At 48.8% G+C, this 21,693-nt stretch overlaps 1 protein-coding gene across 4 annotated transcripts in view; it reads left to right on the top strand.

Moving 5' to 3' along the window:
* LOC143989371 (serine/threonine-protein phosphatase 2A 56 kDa regulatory subunit delta isoform-like) overlaps positions 1-21,085 on the top strand; it is a 93,268-nt gene extending 72,183 nt beyond the window's left edge. The window contains exons 12-14 of one of the 4 annotated variants that reach the window (XM_077489471.1): positions 6,178-6,250; positions 6,625-6,741; positions 19,713-21,085. In XM_077489471.1, coding sequence (XP_077345597.1) covers positions 6,178-6,250; positions 6,625-6,741; positions 19,713-19,850 — 328 coding nt within the window. In that variant the 3' untranslated portion in view covers positions 19,851-21,085. The remainder of the gene's footprint in view (positions 1-6,177; positions 6,251-6,624; positions 6,742-19,712) is intronic. The other 3 variants (XM_077489473.1, XM_077489472.1, XM_077489474.1) reach the window with 3 other exon arrangements.
* The last annotated feature ends 608 nt before the right edge of the window (positions 21,086-21,693 follow it).

Genomic DNA, 21,693 nt, shown 5'->3' with positions numbered 1-21,693 from the left:
AAAAGCACCTAGCCTGTCAGCGACTGTATCAAAACGCTACAAAAAAAACTGTAGCGATGGCAGGGATCAGGCCTGACTCTGCGATCGCTGCAGTTATGTGTGTTGTGTTTTGTAAGTGACAGTGATCGATCGATACTGCACTTGGGTGGGCTGGGCTTGGCGGAGGCTCTAAACGCAGGTGCCAGCAGGTATCTGGGCTGATCCCGCCTAACAATGCGTTTTGGGAAACCTAAACTGCTGGCGACGCTAATATAGATCTGATCAGATACTATATTACTAAGGGAGGTGTATGCTTTGCGCGTGGGTGTTAGCGGTACTGGCACTAACCTGACGCTGCCTGGGGCGACGCAGACCTTATCTGACCCTCAAACTTATATCACCCCGCCGGGTGATCAGGGGGTTAAACCTTTATTGGGGGGTTAGGGGGGTACCTTAGAACTAAAGGGGGCTAACCCTAACTGCCCTAACAGTTATTAGTCACAAATGACACCCGCCGGGTGATCAGGGGGTTAAACCTTTATTAGTAATAAATGGCGGGTGCCCTGAAACTATAAAAAAATAACTAACCAACCAGCGTCACCTGTAACAGTTATATGGTGATCACTGGTGAAAGGGTTAACTAGGGGGCAATCAGGGGCTTTATGCGGTAGTATATGGGGTCCCTGCGCTATAAAAAGCTGCGGCGAACCTAAATACCTACCTGCCTAACTAGCGTCACCTGTGACACTAATACAGCGATCAGAAAAACGGATCGCTTATTAGGCTGGGTTCACACTGGAGCGATGCGGAAACGCCACGAATCCGCGGCGGGTTCCCGAATCGCATGCCTCCCAGCGGCAGTTCACACTGCCCTATGCGAACTGCTGGGAGTGTCAGTGAAATGTTAATGACACCCCCAGATCAGTTCGCATATCGCAGTGCGATCTGCAAACTCGGACAGGAATCGGATCGCATGGTGTGAACACCCATGCGATCCGATTCTGCTGCGGACCAAATAAAGGGTCCCGTGCGAGTTTGCGGCGGGTGCGATGCGAATTCAGCCATACTATCTGTATACTATCTGTATGGCTGAACTCGAATCGCAGAGATCGGATGTGATTTGCACTGCAGTGCGGTGCGAATCACATCCGTTCTCATAAACCGCTGCAATGTGAACCCAGCCTTAGTGACACTGGCGACGGGGGGTGATCACGGGGTTAAACCTTTATTGGGGGGGTTAGGGGGGTACCCTGAAACTAAAGGGGGCTAACCCTAACTGCCCTAACAGTTATTACAGTCACAAATGACACCAATGCAAAAAAATAAATGCAATTGGTGTCACTGTGACTGGGGGTGCAGGGGTGATTAGGGGGGTGAAGGGGGGGTGAGAGTGTGCCTGGCATGTTCTACTGTGTAGTGTAGTGTTGGTGCAACTCACCGATCCTCTCTCCTCGGTGCCGGAACGAAAAATACCGACACGGAGGAGAGATTACATCACTTCCTCTGCCTGTGTTTACATTACAGGAGAGGAAGTGATGTCATGCTGCACTGCCACTCGTCAGGAGCGATCGCGAGGGGGTGGCCATGAATGAATGGCCGCCCCCTCATCCCGGATCGCTCCTGCACGGAATCCGACCGCCGCTGCCACCGGGGGGGCCCCGATCCGGCCCCCCACCTGCGGGAAGGCAGGGACGTACAGATACGCCCATATGCCTGCCCGTGCCATTCTGTCGACGTACATCGTCGTGCGGCGGTCGGCAACTGGTTAAATAGCAAACATGTTATACTTATACTTATACCTCCGCTGTGCAGCTCGTTTTTCACGATCCTCCTCTTCTGGGGTCCCTCGGCGGCTGTCTCTGCTTCCTCTCACAGGTACGTCTCACATTCATACCAGCTCCCTCACATGGTGAGAAGCACCTGCAGGGCCGCTCCCGTGATACAGCTGACGGCTATAGCTGCTCGCTGTATCACACGGCCCCGCCCCCGACACGCCGCCTCATTGGATGTGATTGATAGCAGCGCGAGCCAATGGCTGCGCTGCTTTCAATCCATTCACTCCAGCCAATCGGCAGCCAGGCTGAGTGGTGAAGAGGACGTTGGGGGGCGAGCTCAGGACTTTCGAGGGGTCAGGTAAGTAAAACGAGGGGGCTGGGGCGCCGGCAGTGTGAGATGTTTTTCACCTTAATGCATAGAATGCATAGAAAACATTTATCCTCACAACCCCTTTAAAGTGGATGTAAACCCTTACAACACACTTTGACCTACAGGTAAGCCTAGATTAAGGATTACCCATAGGTCCAAGAAATATCTCCTAAACCTATACGGTTTAGGAGATATTTGCCGAAAGACAGGCACCGCTGTCTATGGCACATGTGCCGTAGACAGCGGCGCGCAGGCGCACTGAGCACAGCACCGTCAATAGCGAGTATTCCGTGAGTGGCAGCTCCCGTGCGCCTGCGCGGGAGTGACGTCATCGCGGCTTCGCCGAATGACAGCGGCGGAGCAACGAGACCCACGGAGAAGGTGGATGCTCCGGACTACAGGGACAGCGGTGACTTCTGTGTCAGGTAAGTGACACATAATGGAGTACTATGTGATGCGATGCGATGCGATGCATAGTAGTCCATTTATGCTTTACCTTTGCAGGGAATCAAAGAGGAAGTAACACTCATCAGGGTTTACTTCCTCTTTAAGTACAGTGTGACCTACCCCAGCCGACTACGGATTCAACCTGCTGGAATAGTCCGCCTCTTTGTTAGTCGGCTGATGCTGATGATTGGCCGACCGCTTGGGTTCTCCCATTTCTTGGTTTCACTTGATGCAGATTTTCCACATCCTAACTTGTTTTTATCCAACAATTTTGCCTGAAGAGTAACTCTACGTTGGCTGCAGACCTGGAAGAGCTCGGTGACGGTATTCCAGGGTCACACTTCACGCACTTTGATGCCCCTTGGATACTTTGTTGCGGTTTGGGGCTGTTGTGTGTTATGGGTGGGGGTTGCTGACCCTTTACGTGTATTTGTTGCTCCTCACCACTCATCTGCTCTCTCTGTGTACTGCAATACGACACCGCCAGAAAATGTCCCCATATCTCTACTTATTGATCTGATTGCTCCCGCTGATCATACTTATGTCTGAAGTCACGCAGCCCTCTTGAAATGTACGGCGGCTTAATAACAAATTCTAAAGGTCCTCATTATTGAAGTAGCTCACCTCACACGAGCCCCGTGTCTTCTTTCTCCAAGAAACTCACATGACTGGCAGCAAAGTCCTCGCCTTGTGTAGGGCGCGGGTCAGCAAGCCTTCCACGCCACTTACACCACGTGCTCCCAAGGGGGAGCCATACTCATTAACAATCTCCTCCCTGTACAGCGGTGAGGTCCACAGATTCTGGAGGAAGAGAGAGAGCGGCGCCATCTGAGTGCAGCATTAATGAGACATCTGAATGTAGGACAGACAATTCTCACCTCACAAGATCATAGAGATGACATCACTTGTAGGACGGCAGAAGATGTTCATCCAATCCGGGGAAGGCGGGCGGCTCGCAGATGGAGAGGCAGCTGATATTTTTGGCTGTGCTGGTGGCTCCCAACCCTTCCTGGTTCTCAGAGGCGGCTGGATCCAACGCTTCCGGATGTGGGGAGGAGTGCGCCTTCGGAGCATGCTCCTTTATGAGACTGTAATTGGTGGAAGGAGCTTCACCCAATGTATTGTGCAAAGGCTGTGATACTTCTGTACATGGGAGGAGTCTGTGCTACTTCTGTACATGGGAGGAGTCTGTGCTACTTCTGTACATGGGAGGAGCCTGTGATACTTCTGTACATGGGAGGAGTCTGTGCTACTTCTGTACATGGGAGGAGTCTGTGCTACTTCTGTACATGGGAGGAGTCTGTGATTTCTGTACATGGGAGGAGTCTGTGATAATTATGTACATGGGAGGAGTCTGTGATAATTATGTACATGGGAGGAGTCTGTGCTACTTCTGTACATGGGAGGAGTCTGTGATAATTATGTACATGGGAGGAGTCTGTGATAATTATGTACATGGGAGGAGTCTGTGATAATTATGTACATGGGAGGAGTCTGTGATACTTATGTACATGGGAGGAGCCTGTGATACTTCTGTACATGGGAGGAGCCTGTGATACTTCTGTACATGGGAGGAGTCTGTGATACTTCTGTACATGGGAGGAGCCTGTGATACTTCTGTACATGGGAGGAGCCTGTGATAATTATGTACATGGGAGGAGCCTGTGATACTTCTGTACATGGGAGGAGTCTGTGATACTTCTGTACATGGGAGGAGTCTGTGATAATTATGTACATGGGAGGAGTCTGTGATAATTATGTACATGGGAGGAGCCTGTGATACTTCTGTACATGGGAGGAGTCTGTGATACTTCTGTACATGGGAGGAGTCTGTGATAATTATGTACATGGGAGGAGTCTGTGATACTTCTGTACATGGGAGGAGCCTGTGATACTTCTGTACATGGGAGGAGTCTGTGATAATTATGTACATGGGAGGAGTCTGTGATAATTATGTACATGGGAGGAGTCTGTGATACTTATGTACATGGGAGGAGCCTGTGATACTTCTGTACATGGGAGGAGCCTGTGATACTTCTGTACATGGGAGGAGTCTGTGATACTTCTGTACATGGGAGGAGCCTGTGATACTTCTGTACATGGGAGGAGCCTGTGATAATTATGTACATGGGAGGAGCCTGTGATAATTATGTACATGGGAGGAGTCTGTGATACTTCTGTACATGGGAGGAGCCTGTGATAATTATGTACATGGGAGGAGCCTGTGATAATTATGTACATGGGAGGAGTCTGTGATACTTATGTACATGGGAGGAGCCTATGATAATTATGTACATGGGAGGAGTCTGTGATAATTATGTACATGGGAGGAGTCTGATAATTGTGTACATGGGAGGAGCCTGTGATACTTCTGTACATGGGAGGAGTCTGTGATACTTCTGTGCATGGGAGGAGTCTGTGATACTTCTGTGCATGGGAGGAGTCTGTGATAATTATGTACATGGGAGGAGCCTGTGATACTTCTGTACATGGGAGGAGCCTTGATACTTCTGTACATGGGAGGAGTCTGTGATACTTCTGTACATGGGAGGAGCCTGTGATACTTCTGTACATGGGAGGAGCCTGTGATACTTATGTACATGGGAGGAGCCTGTGATACTTCTGTACATGGGAGGAGCCTATGATAATTATGTACATGGGAGGAGTCTGTGATAATTATGTACATGGGAGGAGTCTGATAATTGTGTACATGGGAGGAGCCTGTGATACTTCTGTACATGGGAGGAGTCTGTGATACTTCTGTGGCATGGGAGGAGTCTGTGATACTTCTGTGCATGGGAGGAGTCTGTGATAATTATGTACATGGGAGGAGCCTGTGATACTTCTTTACATGGGAGGAGCCTGTGATACTTCTGTACATGGGAGGAGCCTGTGATACTTCTGTACATGGAAGGAGTCTGTGATACTTCTGTACATGGGAGGAGCCTGTGATAATTATGTACATGGGAGGAGCCTGTGATACTTCTGTACATGGGAGGAGCTGTGATACTTCTGTACATGGAAGGAGCCTGTGATACTTCTGTACATGGGAGGAGCCTGTGATACTTCTGTACATGGGAGGAGCCTGTGATACTTCTGTACATGGAAGGAGCCTGTGATACTTCTGTACATGGGAGGAGTCTGTGATACTTTTCCATGGGAGGGGCCTGTGATAATTATGTATATGGGAGGAGTCTGTGATGGGAGGAGCCTGTGATACTTATGTTGATGGGAGGAGCCTGTGATACTTATGTACATGGGAGGAGCCTGTCATACTTATTTACATGGGAGAAGCCTGTCATACTTATGTACATGGGAGGATATGGGGTGTGTATGTGTATATTGGGGGGGGGGGTCTGTGTATATTGGGAGGGGGTCTGTGTATATGGGGTGGGGGGTCTTGTGTGTGTGTGTGTGTAGGGGGGTATTAGGAGAAGTGGGACCATCTACCACTGTATGTCATGTGACTGGGAATATTGGGGGAGGCAGGTTCTATTGTACACTGGGGGGGGGGTAGTGGAAAGGGGGATGGGAATACAGGATTGAAGGTGTCCAGGAGGGGTTCTCTCTGCCAGAGGATTAGTCTCAGTTTTTCTTCTCTTTCAGGGTGAAGATTCGTGGTAGGGAACGGGCAGAGATGTGGAATCGCATTGAGGAAATGGCACGATTAAACCCGCAGGTAGCTGGTTATGGGTGGTGGGTACAGTTCAGTTTTGGGTAGATCACCAGCTGCCTGAATCTTCTGAGTTCCATGCTCCTTCCACCACCTGGGTTCTGCATTGGTTTTACATAACGCAGAATGCAGCAGGACAAGTAAGACTCCCTTGCTTTGTGGTCTGAAGGCTCCAGCATGGGAAAGGACTTGGAACTGGTGAGGGGATCTCTCCATTGTGGGCAGTTCACCCTCCCAGGATCCTCCAACATGGAAAGCTCTGTATTGGGGACACTGGCCCTTTCCATGGTGAATGTGATGTTCTCTTCTGTATGTATAAAGTGACTTACTCTTCTGTAATCTGTCTCTCTGTCTCTCTTCATCATGGCCGCTACATGCAGTACTCCATGTTTAATTCTCCTCCCGCACTCAGTCTGATCTGCTCCATGGAGACAGACACTCCGACCACTGAAGACATTCAGATCCTGAAGAAGACAATGGAGACTGAGGCTGTGCAGGTGACCACTGGTCCTCCCCTCCCTTAACACCTCCTAACCTCTGAACCCTTTCATCATTCATAGCACCCCCATTTCCTCCATACACACACCTATCCCTTCCTCTGCTGCATCAACCTTCAATGTACACTATATGGCCGGATGTATATGGGCCCCTCCAACGAATGGGGTTCAGGTGTCCCCAGTGAAGGTCCCGGTAATCCTCCATCATACAAAGACATTGGAGACAATTGTGCTCTTCCAACCTTGTGGTAACAGTTTGGTGAAAACCCTTTACTGTTCCAGCATGACTGTACCCCGCGTGTACAAAGCCAGCGCCATAAAGACATGGTTTGACCAGTTTGGCGTGGAAGAACTCCAGTCTCTTGTACAGAGTTCTAACCGCATCCCCTACTTTTGCAAGACCTTTGGTATAAGGTCTTCTCATCCAACATCGGTACTTGCCCTCAAATAATTCTTCTCATCCCAAGCCTGTTAAGTAGGTTTGAGGTCATGGAGGAACTTGAGTGTCCTGTACAGAGCCCTGACCTCATCCCTACTGAACACCTTTTGGTATGGATTGGAACACCTATGGTGAGCCAAGTCTTCTCATTCAAGATCAGTACCTGACCTCACCACTGTTACTTTAGTTGAGTGGGCAAAGGTAGTAAAACGTTCAATTCATCCTAAATGTGATCAGTAGGGATGAGGTCAGGGCTCTGTACAGGACACTCGAGTTCCTCCACATCAAACTGGCCACATCATGTCTTTATGGAGCTGGCTTTGCAGGGGGGGGGGGGGGGGGGGGGTCATGCTGGAACAGCAAAGGGTCTTCACCAAACACTTACCACAAGGTTGAAAGAGCACAATTGTCTACAATGTCTTTGTATGATGGAGGATTACCAGGACCTTTACTGGAGACACCTGAACCCATTGAAGAGGTCTCCATTGTTCAGGGGTCTCCAGAGAAGGGTCCTGGCAATTCTCCATCATACAAAGACATTGTAGACAATTGGGCTCTTCCAACCTTGTGGTAACAGTTTTGTGAAGACCCTTTTCTGTTCCCCCATGACTGTGCCCCCCGTGTACAAAGCCAGCGCCATAAACACATGGTGTGACCAGTTTGTTGTGGAGGAACTTGAGTGTCCTGTACAGAGCTCTGACCTCATCCCTACTGATCACCTTTGGGGACCCAACATGTGAGCCCGATCTTCTCATCCAACATCAGTATCTGACCTCACAAAGGGGCACAAATTCCCAAAGACACCATCTCCCAGAAGAGTGGGAGATGGTATAGCCACGAAAGAGGTAAACTCAATTTCATTATCGTACATCGCAGCACACAGGACATCTTCATATCCATTATAGATCAGGTTATGCTGCCATCTTCAGGCAATCTGACATTGGCAAAAAAAAGGCAGAAAGTCCCTTCCTTGGCATAACCTCTCCCCATTAGGCAAGGCTCAGTTGTTTTTTGTTTTGTTTTTTGCTACTGTTTAGGTGATGTCTGTGCAGGCTCTAGCTTCTCAATGATTCCATCTGGGATTAAGTGGCTTCTTCAGGATATTTTGCCTACAGCTGTTCAATCCTCAGAAGATTGGTACCCGGACTCTGCACCGGACACGCAGGGGACAGCCTGTAAGGTTGCTGGTTGGCACTGAACACTACAGAACAGTAAACTCTACAGTGATTAATTGCCTTAGAACCAGTAGGTCAGGTGCAGGGTAGTGATCTCCAGCTGGGGAGTCGAGTCTCTGGAGGCCTTTAGTGGTAGAGCCTGCCTTGATGGGTGAAGATTGGACCTCTAAGTGATCCTGTGACATACATTTCTGAATGTTCTGGTGTAGTCCCTGCTGGTAATTCTTGCCAAATTGGACCACCTTGATTACAAGTAAAAGCATTTCCCCTCTTTTCCCCCCTCCCTGTAAACGGAGGATGAGGAAGATGGGATTGTTCCAGTAGGAAGGGGATTCTGAGATGACTTTTCTGAGGAATCTGCTCCCGAAGAACCCAAAAGTCAAAGTTCATCTGTGACCAAAAAGACTTTTTTGTGAGTTTTCTTCCAAACTAATTTAAAGCTACAGCTCCCCAAGTCCTCCACTCCAAATATTACAGGATTTGGATCCTGGCACCCCAGATGTGGATCTTTTGGCATCCAGATTTAATGCAAAGCTGGACAGGTTCCTCTCCAAGACCAGCTATCCTCGAGCATTTGCGGTTGTGGCTTTGGTGGCACTGTGGGACCTGTTTTACCCAATTTATTCCTTCCCACCGTTCTGGTCTCTACCTCACTGAATGGAAGCAATTCCAGTGATTTTAAATGGCCTGGCTTGGCCCTGGAGAACTTTGTATTCTTACATTGTGAGCATTGCAGACGACCCTTGGACCCTTCTGAATCAAACTGGCCTTCTGCCTCGAGGTTTGATCTGCTATTCGTCTTTACAGTTGCTGGTTTTAGCAGCAAGGCTCTTGAGGCCGGGGTCTTCAGAGACACGGGAGTCTCTGCATTCATTTCCATCCTGATGAAGGCTCAGAAGGTGACTTTAATGAAGATTTACCACCATATTTAACTTAGTGAGGCTAGAGAATTTCATCCCTGCAGATATGTAATAGGTCCATCCTGGATTTTATCTGGAGTTGATCTGGGACTGGCCTTGAGTATAATCAAGGGTCAGATTTCAGCCATGGTGGTCCTTTTTCAGAGACTGCTTCACATTCCTTGGTGTGTGCCTTTGTGTTAGGCGTCACACATATTGTTCCACCAGTCAGGACTGTGATGACTCTCAATGGGACCTCAACTTGTTACTTTCTGTATTGCAGAAATCTCTGCTTGAACCCATCCAGGCTGTTCCTTTAGTCCTTCTGAGTGAAGATTATTTTTTTGGTTGCCGTTACTTTGTCTCAGTTTTGGAATTGGCTGCCCTTTCCTGTAAGGAACCATCCGGGGTGATCCACCAGTTCTATGGTTTAAGCCGCCACTATACCATCTCAGCCAGGACATTGTGTTGCTGTATTTTTGTCCTAATCCCCACACATGGGGGGTGATTACATCCATTTGTCAGTCGGATTCCGTCTTTGTGCTTCCTGAAGCCCCAAAGAAGGTCACACGCTTCCAAATCTATCTGTCATCTTACGGTCTGAAGGGCGAAGTTCCACAGTTTTCAGTGACTGCTGATTCTACCAGGAGTGTCGGTGCTTCCTGGGCATTCCACATCACGCTCTGTAGCTCAAGTTTGTAAATCTGTGACTTGGTTTTTGGGTCATAGTAGATGTTTGAGCCGTTGAGTATGCTACCTTATGTTGGCGATAAAGAAACTGAGATTTCTGTTTTACCGGTAATATACTTTTCTCTTTCGTTCATTGATGGACACAGCTCCTTTAAATCTTGGCCTTAGGGTTATATCGCCACCTTCAGGTGAGGACTAGGCAGAACATGTAAAACATGTAAAAACAGCAAAACTGCACAGCACCACCAAGGGGGCCGTCCCTCTGGCTATATCCCCTCACTCTGCTTCCTGCAGCTCAGTTTTTTTCTGCCTAGTGTAGGAGAAGGTTCCGGCTCCCTGAGGGGACCATTGGTCCTGGGAATTTTTCCTTTTTTTTTTTGTAATTTTGATCCTGTGATCTACAATCAACAGCCGGGCTGGGTTAGAGGCTGGATAATATAGATCCTTGTAGTCTCCTCAGCCTGGCCATTAAGCATGTGCAGACCCTAGCTACGCACTGGCTCAGCCACGACATGCCCCTTCTGGTTCAGGGGGCGGCCGGTGAGCGTAATGCTCCGGGGCACACATATGACTAGGCTACTGCTGTCCGTGTCACAGTGTGCCCTGGCCAACAGCCACCCCATAATGCTCGGGTGATGGGTCTGTGGTGGAATGCGTCCAGAAGTCCCAACAGGAGGGGTAAGTACGGCTACCCCTGCCTCGGCAGGATGGAGCAGCTGGGCATTCCCTGAGAGGTCGACTAGGGGGTCTCTCAACTCTCCCTTTCCTCTCTCCCTTCCTTTCATTCCTACCACCCCATGCTGAGGCCACTGTGTGACTGGGCATGAGGTGCAGTGCATGTACCTGGCTGGGGGGGTCCTCCGAGGGGGGCTCCTGGCGTTGTTGGGGGGGCTACGCTGGCTGTCAGGGTCCGGTCTTTCTTTCCCTGTCTTTTTCTGGCCACAGCGAGATGTTCAGGCTGTTTGCCATGAGGGGAGGCCGCCAAGTGTGCCACGGCCATTTTCCAGTAGCTTTAGTATATTGCTGTCAGGCATATTCTAGTAGGTTCGGCAGCCATTTTTTCTGTGATTTCCTTACTAGAACGGCCGGCGGCCATTTTTTTTGTAGCCTCAGCGCGGTTTAGCTCTAGCACTGCTGACTGTATGCTTCCAGAACAGCGTGGTTTTTACTCTGAGCACTTTGTGACTGACACAGGGCAGAGCAGACGGCGGCAGCACTGTACAGTACTCGGTCAGGATGGTGAGTCCTGCGGGGGGCCCCTCAGTCTGCGAGCAGCTAGGAGGGTGGAATTTTTGTGTACCTTGCCTTGTGGGTCAGCATGGCATCAGAAGCTGGCGCTTCTTCCCCAGAGATTCCTGCTATTGCAACCGGCTCACCTGCACAAAACGCGATGCCTATGGATGCTTTGTCAGCGGTCCTAGAGTCCTTTGTTGCCAGGGTGGAGGCAGCGTGCGGGCGCAAGGGGGATAAAAAATGCCCCCCTACCCCCCCTCCCCGTCGTCTGGGCTCTGATTCAGACTTGGGCCCCGCTGTGACGTGTCAGAGGATGCGGAACAGGACCGTTCGGACAGTGAGAATGACTCCTTGTCCAGGTTAGCACAGGAAAAAGTAATAGTATGAGCACTTATCACAGCGGTGTGGGATACTCTAAAAATACAGGATGCAGCAGGGACATCTGCAGAGGTGGCTGTCCCTTTTGGGTGCTGCAAACCGGCCCGCACGCCTAAGGTGTTTCGTGTTGCCGTATATGACTTTTTCAGGAAGAATGGCGGTGCGTTACCCTTTTGAGGAGAGCTTCTTGAAAAAATGGGCGTCTCCTCCGGTCGTTGACCCCCTCCCCAGTATTCAGGTTGAATAAAGTAACCACGATTCCGGTAGAAGGAACTCCTGCTTTCAAGGACCCTGCCCACAGGAGGGCTGAGACATTGGCCCGGTCCATGTTTACGGTGGTGGGGTCTGCGTTATGACCTGTGCTGGCCTTGGTGTCGCAGACGCTGACTAAATGGGCCAAATTTTTGCACCCTGAATTGGAGAAGCAACAAACTTCCCCGGTCTGCGTAGAACTAGCAGACCAGTTGGTGCATTAAGTATGTCTGTGATGCGGCCCTGGATACAGTCCCCCTGCTCTCTAGAGCCTCAGTATCAGCAGTGGTGCTGTGGCGCCTGATTTGGCTGAAATGCTGGTCTGCGGACCGGGCATCTAAAAAAGCACTGGCGGATTTGCCCTTTCAAGATGAAGGCTATTTGGAACCACCATGGATGATATTATTAAGAATGTTACTTCTGGGAAGAGCACGTTGCTCCCACAGTCCAGGAAGGGTAAGGAGCCACGCTCAGAAACAGCTTTTTCACCCGCCAGGGTCGGCAGATAAGCATTCCCAGTCCGACAAGGCGCCTGCTGAAGGACAAAAACGTTACTGGTTTCGCAAGCCAAACAAGTCTGTGAGCAAAAGTGTTACCGCATGAAGGTTTGCCCCCACGCGGCTCTCGGGTGGTGGGTCGCCTTCAGGAGTTTGCAGCTCGGTGGACCTCCCTACTGTCCGACCAATGGGTCTGCAAACTGGTTTCATCAGGATACAAGATAGAGATTCTTTCCCTCCAACCTTCATCTTCTGGCTCCTCGGGAGGCCCTGTTTGGGGCAGTACAGGACCTGCTGCTACGCGGGGTGATAGTACCTGTACCAACACTGGAAAGGTTTCAGGGTTTCTACTCCAATCTGTTCTCCCAAAGAAGGAAGGGGTCTGTCCAATCCTGGACCTCAAGGTCCTCAACAGGTTTGTGAAAGTGCAAAGGTTCAGGATGGAATCAGTTCGCTCCGTGGTCACTGCACTCCATCAGGGGGACTTCCTGGCATCCTTGGACATTGGGGACCCATACTTACATGTACCCATATGCCTCAGGCATCAGAGGTTTCTGTGATTTGCAGTCGGGGGAAGAGTACTACCAATTTGTGGCTCTCCCTTTTGGCCCCAACGTTTGCCCCAATTCTGGCGTTGCTAAGGCAACGTGGGATCACAGTTGTGGGTTACCTAGACGACCTCCTTCTGAGAGCAGCTTCCGCCTCAGAATTAAGGGAGGATGTAGCGATCACCATGCAAACTCTCCGGGAGTTTGGTTGGGTACTGAACCTAAAAAATCGGCGTTGATGCCGACTCAAACCCTGGAGTACCTGGGCTTACTGCTGGACTCCTCAGAAGCGAGAGTTTTTCTCCGTTCAGACAAGTTGAAGACTCTTTAAGCTGCAGGTGGACTACCTAAGTCGTCAGATGCTGGACCAATGGAAATGGTCATTGCATCCGGATGTATTCCGGCTAATTTGACTAAAGTGGGGCACACCAGATGTGGATCCCTTGGCCTCTCGGAAGGTACAGAGGTTTGTGTCCAGGACAAGAGTCCCCTGGGCGGATGCGTTGCTGGCCCCATGGGGGCATTATCAGCTGATTTATGCTTTTCCCCACTCAAAATTCTACCACGTCTGCTTCGCAGAGTGGCATACCGAGGGGATTCTGGTGATTCTGATTGCCCCAGATTGGCCTCGGCGTCCTTAGTACACCGACCTAGTACCACTGGTGGTGGATGTTCCTTTACGGCTGCCGATACGAGAGGACCGTCTATCACAAGGTCCGATACTTCATCCTGCTTTATCGTCGCTGGTTTTAACGGCATGGCTGTCGAGAACCAGATGCTAAGGGACTGAGGTCTGTCAGACTCTGTAAATTCCACAGTGCTGAGGACACAGAAGTCATCTTCTCGGAAGATCTGTCATTGTACGTGGAAGGCTCACATATCCATGTGTGAGAAGATGGAGTGGCATCTGCACACTTATTCCTTTTTCCAGGATCCTGCTGTTTTTGCAGTGAGGAGTGGATCAGAAACTTGCATTAAGCACCATCAAGGGGCAGATATCAGCCTTAGCTGGGTTTTTTTCTACGGTCCCTAGGCGACTCACTCATTGGTGAGTACTTTTGTTCAGGGGGTTCGACACGTAGCCCCTCTGGTTCGTCCACCGCTGCCTCCGTAGGATCTGAATGTGGTGCTCTCGGTGCTTCCGCCGTTTGAAAATATTAGGGATATCCCCTTGTTGAGTCTTTCTCAGAAAGTATTTTTTCTAGTGGCTTTTACTTTTGTCAGGAGGGTTTCTGAGTTGGCGGCCTTGTCATGCAAGTCTCTTTACTTAGTCCTCCGCAAGGATAAGGTGGTGCCGCATCTGCAGCCTTCGTTTCTTCCAAAGGTGGTTTTGGCCTTTCATCTAAATGAGGACATCTTGTTACCATCTTTGTCCTAAGCCGACACATCTGAAAGAAGTTGCTTTGCATTCCTTGGACGTGGTCGGGGCTCTGCGGGTGTATCTGTCTGCTGTGGCTCCTTTTCGGAGGTCGGACTCGCTGTTTGTATCAGTGAATAGTCCATAGAAGGGCCTGGCGGTCTCGTCGGCCACCATCTCTCGGTGGATCAGACAGATCGTGGTTCAGGGTTATGCCCCCCTTTCCTGTCACGGCTCATTCCACTGGGGCAGTTGGAACCTCCTGGGCTTTCCGACATCAAAGCGGCTGTTTCCCAGGTGTGTAAGGTGGCGACTTGGTCGTCCGTTCACACTTTCACAAAATTTTACAAAGTTGACGTGAGCGAATCTACGGATGCTTGCTTTGGTCGCAAGGTTTTGCAGGCGGCTGTGTAAGGTTGCAATTCACACGTTCATTAAGTTACGAGTTTGTTGTAAACGCATCAGTGGATGCATATTTTGACCACAGGTTTTGTTGGCGGCTGTTTAAGGTGGCAACTCCTCGGTTTGAGGCGTTCCTCTTGTGAGTGAAGTTATTTCTTGCTGTTTCCACCCCTTGTTTTTTTGACACTGCTTGGGGACGTCCCTAAGGGCAAGATTTCAAGGAGCTGTGTCTGTCAATGAACGAAAGAGAAAATAGGATTTTTGTACATTGACGGACACAGCTCCCTCCCCTCCTATTTCTGTTTGTACTGCTTTATGTCGAACTGAGCTGCAGGAAGCAGAGTGAGGGGATATAGCCGGTAGGACCGCCCCCTGGGCGGTGCTGTGCAGTTTTGCTGGTTTTACATGTTCTGCCTAGTCCTCACCTGAAGGTGGCGATATAACCCTGCCTAGTCCTCACCTGAAGGTGGCAATATAATCCTGCCCAGTCCTCACCTGAAGATGTCAGTCTGATCTCTGTGATGCTAAGAGCAATCATCGGACATGAAAAGAATACTTGTGTGAGTCTAGGGGCGTACACCCCCCCAGCTATTTTTCCATGGGACATATTCTCTCATTCCTGTCCCCGGGTCTAGACCAGCGTCTGACTCTCAGCACTATTACAGGTCGGCTTTCTCCCCTTTATATTCTGTTTTAGAGAGACTGCTCACCTTTCATTCCAGCATAGGGACCTTTTTGTAGATGGGGTCCCCATGTATCTCTCCCAGTCCATTTCCCTGTAGCTTCTTGGGGTCTCTAATCTGGTTCTTACTGTGCTTCAGCTCATTGCAGACACTCCTCTCTCACCCCCAAGGTGGTGTTCCTTGTACTGAAGACTTCTACTAGGCGAGTGTCTGGCTGCCCTACCCTGTATGGGACACGTTCGGCACAGGGACAGGATGGTGCAGAGACCCTGGACTTCCTTCTAGCCTAATGTAGCTTCTGCCTTGCACCTCAGCTAGAACCTTGTTCTTCTGCCGCTCTGCCTGGCTTCAGTAGTCTGGATGTGGTCTGTGGAAGGCCACCTCTCAGCCATGACTTCTTACTAGAAGACTGATTCCCTCTTTGTAATCCCAGAGTCCGGTATAATGGGCTCCGGCTTCTCCTTCCACCATTTCTAGGTGGCTCAGACCGTCATTCCAGATAATGGCTTCAAGGATTCCGTTCCATGTTTCCTGTCAAGGTGGCCTCTACTCGGCCTGTGACTACGCTTCTGGGCTTTCTTGGCATCGATAACTAATTACCAGATTTGCTTCGGCTGTTTTTTTCTTCTCATAGTTCTGCCAGGTGGATGTGCAATCCTCCTCTGATGTCGGCCTCTTGTAGGTGGCAGCATAACCCGAAGGTGTCCCTCGATAGACTCTAGAAAAGGATTGTACAGTAAATATGGAGCACGTATAAAACAAAGTGTATTTAACCTAAAAGCGAAATAAAACATGCACATCAGCGTAGTGTACTTCTGTCTTTATTAAATCTTTAGATTTATTTTTATACACAAGCAGGAGTACCTGAATCTGAATTGCTATCCTCTTGCAGCAGAGGACAAGTTGGGGGTTGGGACAAAGCAACAAAAGGAGACAATTGGTTAATGTAGTGATGAGGAGCATGCTGATAGGAGGAGAGAGCAGAGTAACAGATGAGCTCATGACTGTGCGGACGCTCCTTCCCTGTCCAGTGACAGACAGAGGTCAGGTCCGGGATGATCCGGGTTCTAATGAAGTTGTTTAAATGATGCTGGTCATCAGACTGAAGATATCTGGTGATGAGAAAGTACTGGGGGGGGGGGGGGGGGGGCGGGGGCGGGGGTTTTGGATCCAGAGTAAAGTATTGTCTCTAAAGCTGATTTATTACTTTAGTTTTTTTTTTTAAATGAAAGCAAATCATCTCCTTTCCTACAGAAAGAGAGGCGCCAATTCCTCGCCAATACTCCCAGTGCCTCCTGCATGAACAGGACCTTGGGCTGCGGGGGGGGGGGGGGGGGGCAGGGGTTTTGTGCCGAAGCGGGGGCAGAAGGACGGAGGTTTTCAGAGGACAATCTTCGTTCGGGATAGAGAGGAGCTTCCAGACTCATTGCCGGGGTTCAGTCTGGCAAAGGCCAAACCATAGAGAAGAAAGGATTTATTGTACGAGTGACTGGCAAAGTTCAGGTTTATATTTGTGTTATTTCAATGTCAGGAAAGGGGCGGGGCTTCCAAGAGGTCATATGACCCACCAGGCAGCCATCGGCGCTCTCGCCATCTCACCTCTGACAGGGAAAGGGGGAGGGGTGGCGGTGTTATACCATATTATCAGATTCCTAATTTCCTTTCATTTCTTTTACAAAGGCTTTTATTGATATTCAAATCGAACAGTTAGATGGTTACATTGCAAATCAATAATACACTCACTAATGCCCTTTCACCTGTGTATTTACCACTGTGCTTCCGGCAAAAGAACCCTCCCCCACTAATCACGAGTCATTTCTGTGTATTTGTTCCTATTATAAATAATTGAAACACGTGGCGCTAAACCAAGTGACTGTTACACCACTAAATATTATACTACAAAGTGCATCAGAAAAATTATATACATAAATAAAAATTAAAAAATTATTAATAGTAAATAAACATTAAATAAAAATAAATACCCCAGTGAAGAAGTGATAGTTCACACTATACATTTAAACACTCCTCGGGGAGTATTGCAGAGCATATGCAGTGTTCATATAATGTTGCAAAAGTCCGGGAGTCTCCAAAACATATTTCACTTTAACAAGCGATATTGATCAGTGTTTTTTTTTTCTCTCAAACCGCCTTTCCTTCACCACACCGCAGTGAAATGTGATTCCTCTCCCCCTTATGTGAATTAACTCACCGACTAAATCAGCCTCACACCCAACGTGTTTGGCAGAAAGTCGCTTTCCAAACCCTTTTTGCAGGGATGTGGATGACAGGCATACAATCCTTCCTTTCAACGGGAGAAAAGCGGACCCAATTGACACTTTCATAGACAGAACGCTCTCATGAAATAAAAAAAAAAGGAAATGCTCCCATAGCGTGATACCGTAAAAAAAAACTTTTAATAACCCATAAGAAGATCCTCTTAAGTTACACTCACATTTAAAAACTTGTAACCACGCCAAATAAGTCAAGCCACAGCACACTTTAACACAGCTGATTGCCAAAGCATTGGTGATTTTTAGCGGACTCAGGGTATGCGATACATACTCTTTAAATCTCTCACCGCTCCTTGGCCTCGCCAGCACCTTGGTGAAGATAGACGTGAGCCATCCAATGGTTCCTCTCACTCTGTTACCTAGTAGCCACGCCCCGACATGTTTCGTCATTCACTTGACTTAATCATCCTAGATGGTTACATTGTATGTTCAAGGCTCATGGATCCTCCCACAGTGGAGAGAATAATAATAGGAAAGTAACCGGCCATACGACTGAATGCAGCTAGGCAAACTCCCCCTCCCCCTCTCCCCCACCCTTCATATGTTGCACTGAGGGATATGCATGTAAGTAGGAATATAACATACAGAGATTTGCTATTACCGTAACCATCCCAAGCAGGACCATGCCTGGTGGCCAGATAGGCGTATAAAATAAACAAATAAGATGTGCATCAGAGGATCGCTAAATGGAGAGAAGCGTGCAAATTCCCTTCGTTTCACAATGGGACCCCAGTAATCTAGAACGAGCAATCCCAACGCAGACTGTACTGTCTGAGGTCCAGGGACGTCTTTAGAGTAAGCCGTTTCTATGGTGGAATGATGACTTTGGCGGATGGAAATGAATGTTGGTGGTTTATGAAGAAAGGAGATGAGAGAGCAGCTGATTGGTCGATGTTGGGTCATCCCATTACTGGTGGTTCTTGTAGGTTCTTTGGGCCCAATGATGTCTGTCCTCACAGTTCTAATAAACATCAGTTTTTCTCTTAGGCCCCTTTCACACTTCTGCGACCTGAAAGTCGCGTGATTTTGCCACGATTTTGATGCGACTTGAAGCAATGCCTTTGTAATCTTGAGGTCTATGGAGCTCAAGTCGCATCAAAGTCAGGCCAAAGTAGTTCAGGGATTAGTTGAAGTCGCACAGATATGAATGGTACTCACGGGGTGTGACTTGTCATGTGACTTGTCATGTGACTTTGCAGTCCCAAGTGTGAAAGGGGCCTTATTTTGGGAGTTTGTAAAGTTTTATGGTTCTTTCAGATTCACAATGCAAAACTTATTACACACGACCGAACTTTCCGGCAGAAAGGGTCTTCCCGACGGAGTTCCGACCAAACGGACTTGCCCACACACGAACGGACCAAAGTCAGGTTGTTTTGAACGTGATGACGTACGACGGGACTATAAAAGGAAGTTCAATAGCTGCCCTTGCATCGTATTTGGTCTGTCGGACCAGCATGCAGACGAACGGTTTTCCCGATAGAAATTGATTCCTTCTGACAGATTTGAAACATGTTTTATTTCTACGTCCGTCAGAATTTTTGAAGAAAAAAAGTCTGATGAAGCCCACACATGAGGGTAATATCCGATGGAATGATTCCATCTGACCTTTTCTGCTGGAAAGTCCAGTCGTGTGTATGCGGCATTAGAGCTCCAGATATAAACTTTATGACTAAATCTGTGTTTAGGAAGCTTGGAGAAATGTTCCTGGTCTGTCGGCTCCTCTGTCCAGGCAGAAGCTCGTTGCTATGGATCATACTGTCCTTTCTTCAGAGGCTAGGACTGCGTGTTCCCATAGCAACCAAAGATCTCCTACTAACCATCCACCTGTTCTTTACAGAAGTTGGTAGCATGGAGCTCCATTCATTCCTAATTCATGGGCCGAAAATGTCAGACAAATTTCACAAGAATGTCGGCATGCCATTATTTACTTCCCATAGTAAAGCAGACATGTTTGTAGAAGCAACACAAACCTCAGACCTCTGTTCTATGAAGCCTATTGATGGTCATAGTGGGGATCACTGGGTGTTCTGGGGCTGCACTGATTTGCCTTTACCTTCACCACCCTTTTCCTTCTTTCTCAGCAGTGATCTCCTCCCTCTGAACGTGTCTTCTCATCTCCTCCTCCAGGTTTTGCACAACTCCCCGCAGGAGCAGAAGATTCTGTTGAAGAGATCAGATCTTCCTCAAGATATCTACACCATCCGAGCGCTGGAGTCTCATCGGAGGGCAGAAGAATATCTGAGCAGCAGCCAGGAGGCGCTCTGACCTCACAACAATGGCCATCCTCCCGCCTTGGTGGTGGAGGCCTGTGTGTCCTCCTTTCTTCCTGGAGGCTCCACATGTAGTAGATGAGGACCTCTTTATTGTAGATATGAACTACCATCCATCATATGCAACCTAACAAAGTTTTACCAGCTGACAGAGACTGCCTGCTTTCCAAGCATACAAGATGGACCGATCCCTTGTGGTCAGCCAGTATTCCAAAGGAACATTTCCCCATATCACAGAGCCCCTGAGATTTCCTTCCACCCCCTCCCTTCCAAAGCCATTTTAAATTTGTCTTCCCCCTCCTCACAGAGCCCCTGGAGTGTCATTCCCCCCCTCCCCCCCAAAACGGAATGCCTGATTTCTCTTTCCTCATTACGGAGCCCATGAGAAGACGTCTCCTCATTATAGAGCTTCTGAAATGTCCTCTCTTATACCTGATCACAAAGCCCTTGAGTTGTCTCCACTTGCTAATGGCACTGAGATCTCTCGACATTATCTGCACCCCTTTAGCTTTTACTTGGTCATCCAGAGCTATTCCTATTCACGTGTTCCCCTTCATTTTCATCTGAAGCCCTTCCACTGCCAGCCTCCTCATTGGGCCTCTGACGTTTCCTGCAGTCCTATGTGGCACAGAATTTCTTCGGTAGGCCAGATGTGACTTTATAAGCCAGGAAAATAATTCCAGCATTTGATATCACTATACGAGAAGATGGCAGGGAACTCCATCAGCTAATTAATGGTATGGGAGGTGCACAAATCACCCTGCACTTACCCCTCCCAACCAGCAACGGGGACCTCCCAGATCCACATCTTCTGCGGTGAAGTCTGACCTTCCTCATGTGGTGCTTTTCCTTCAATGGGTTCTGTGGGAACATCCAAGACCTTCACCTTAGAAAGCTGGCTGTAGCCTAAGATAAGGGAGCTCACTGGAGGGCGAATCGCATGGCGCGCTGATCTGCTGCGGGGGAGGTGTTACTTTTCGAAGGAACCTCCAATCAGCATAACTAAGGGCCACAGATGGCTGTTGTAAGGATGGAGGTCTTGGATCTTTTCCCGTGGATCCGGGACATGCTAATATCCCTTAATCAGGATGTGATTGATGTGGAGGTCGTATCGCCGCCTGGCTTGCAGTCGTAGTAATAAGCACTGACAGAACTGAACATTGAATGAAGAATGGAAGAAGAATTTGTCTTATTCCTGAATGTAGAATAAATAATATATGATGTTGTGGAGTCATGTTTCTGGAGAGGGATATGTAGATTTCTGCCCTGTAGGGTTTAACCATACATAATATTAGGATTTTGTACAATGTATCATTTTGGAGGACAGCAGAATATATGGGGTGCATCATATTCATGACTACTTGGGTTATGCTGCCACCTGAAGGTGAAAAGCCGGCAGAACTTCTCTCAGCCAAGCCTCAGTGTTTTCTTTTTGTTTGTTTTTATTTTGGGGGGGGCGGGGTTTAGCACGCAATGCGGAGGGGGTGGGATCTCTGTGTCCTGGGATCTACTCCAAGAAAATGGATTTTACAGGAATGCCAAAAATCCTAATTTCTTGTACATCACAGGATGCAGAGGAGTTCATATAACAATTTATATATCTAAAGGCAATGAACATGAGGGGTGGGCGGGATGGGCAACAAGGCCAACACACCCGAAGAAGAACATGGAGAACCCCGCTACAATGCTGCCTGCAAATTCTCTTTTCAAAACCGTCGTCCACAGAGGAGAAGTTGGTGAAGAGAAGACCGGCTTCCAGGCTTACAACAGAACTTGATGGAAGGTCCCGGGAGCACAGACACTCCGGGAGGAAGAGCCTTGACTAGCAATGTGAAATT

The sequence above is a fragment of the Lithobates pipiens genome, unplaced genomic scaffold (assembly GCF_037356315.1).
Source record: "Lithobates pipiens isolate NorthernLeopardFrog02 unplaced genomic scaffold, aLitPip1_a1.2 Scaffold_18, whole genome shotgun sequence".
In the NCBI taxonomy this organism is placed as follows: domain Eukaryota; kingdom Metazoa; phylum Chordata; class Amphibia; order Anura; family Ranidae; genus Lithobates; species Lithobates pipiens.
This window is presented reverse-complemented; position numbering and strand designations above follow the sequence as displayed.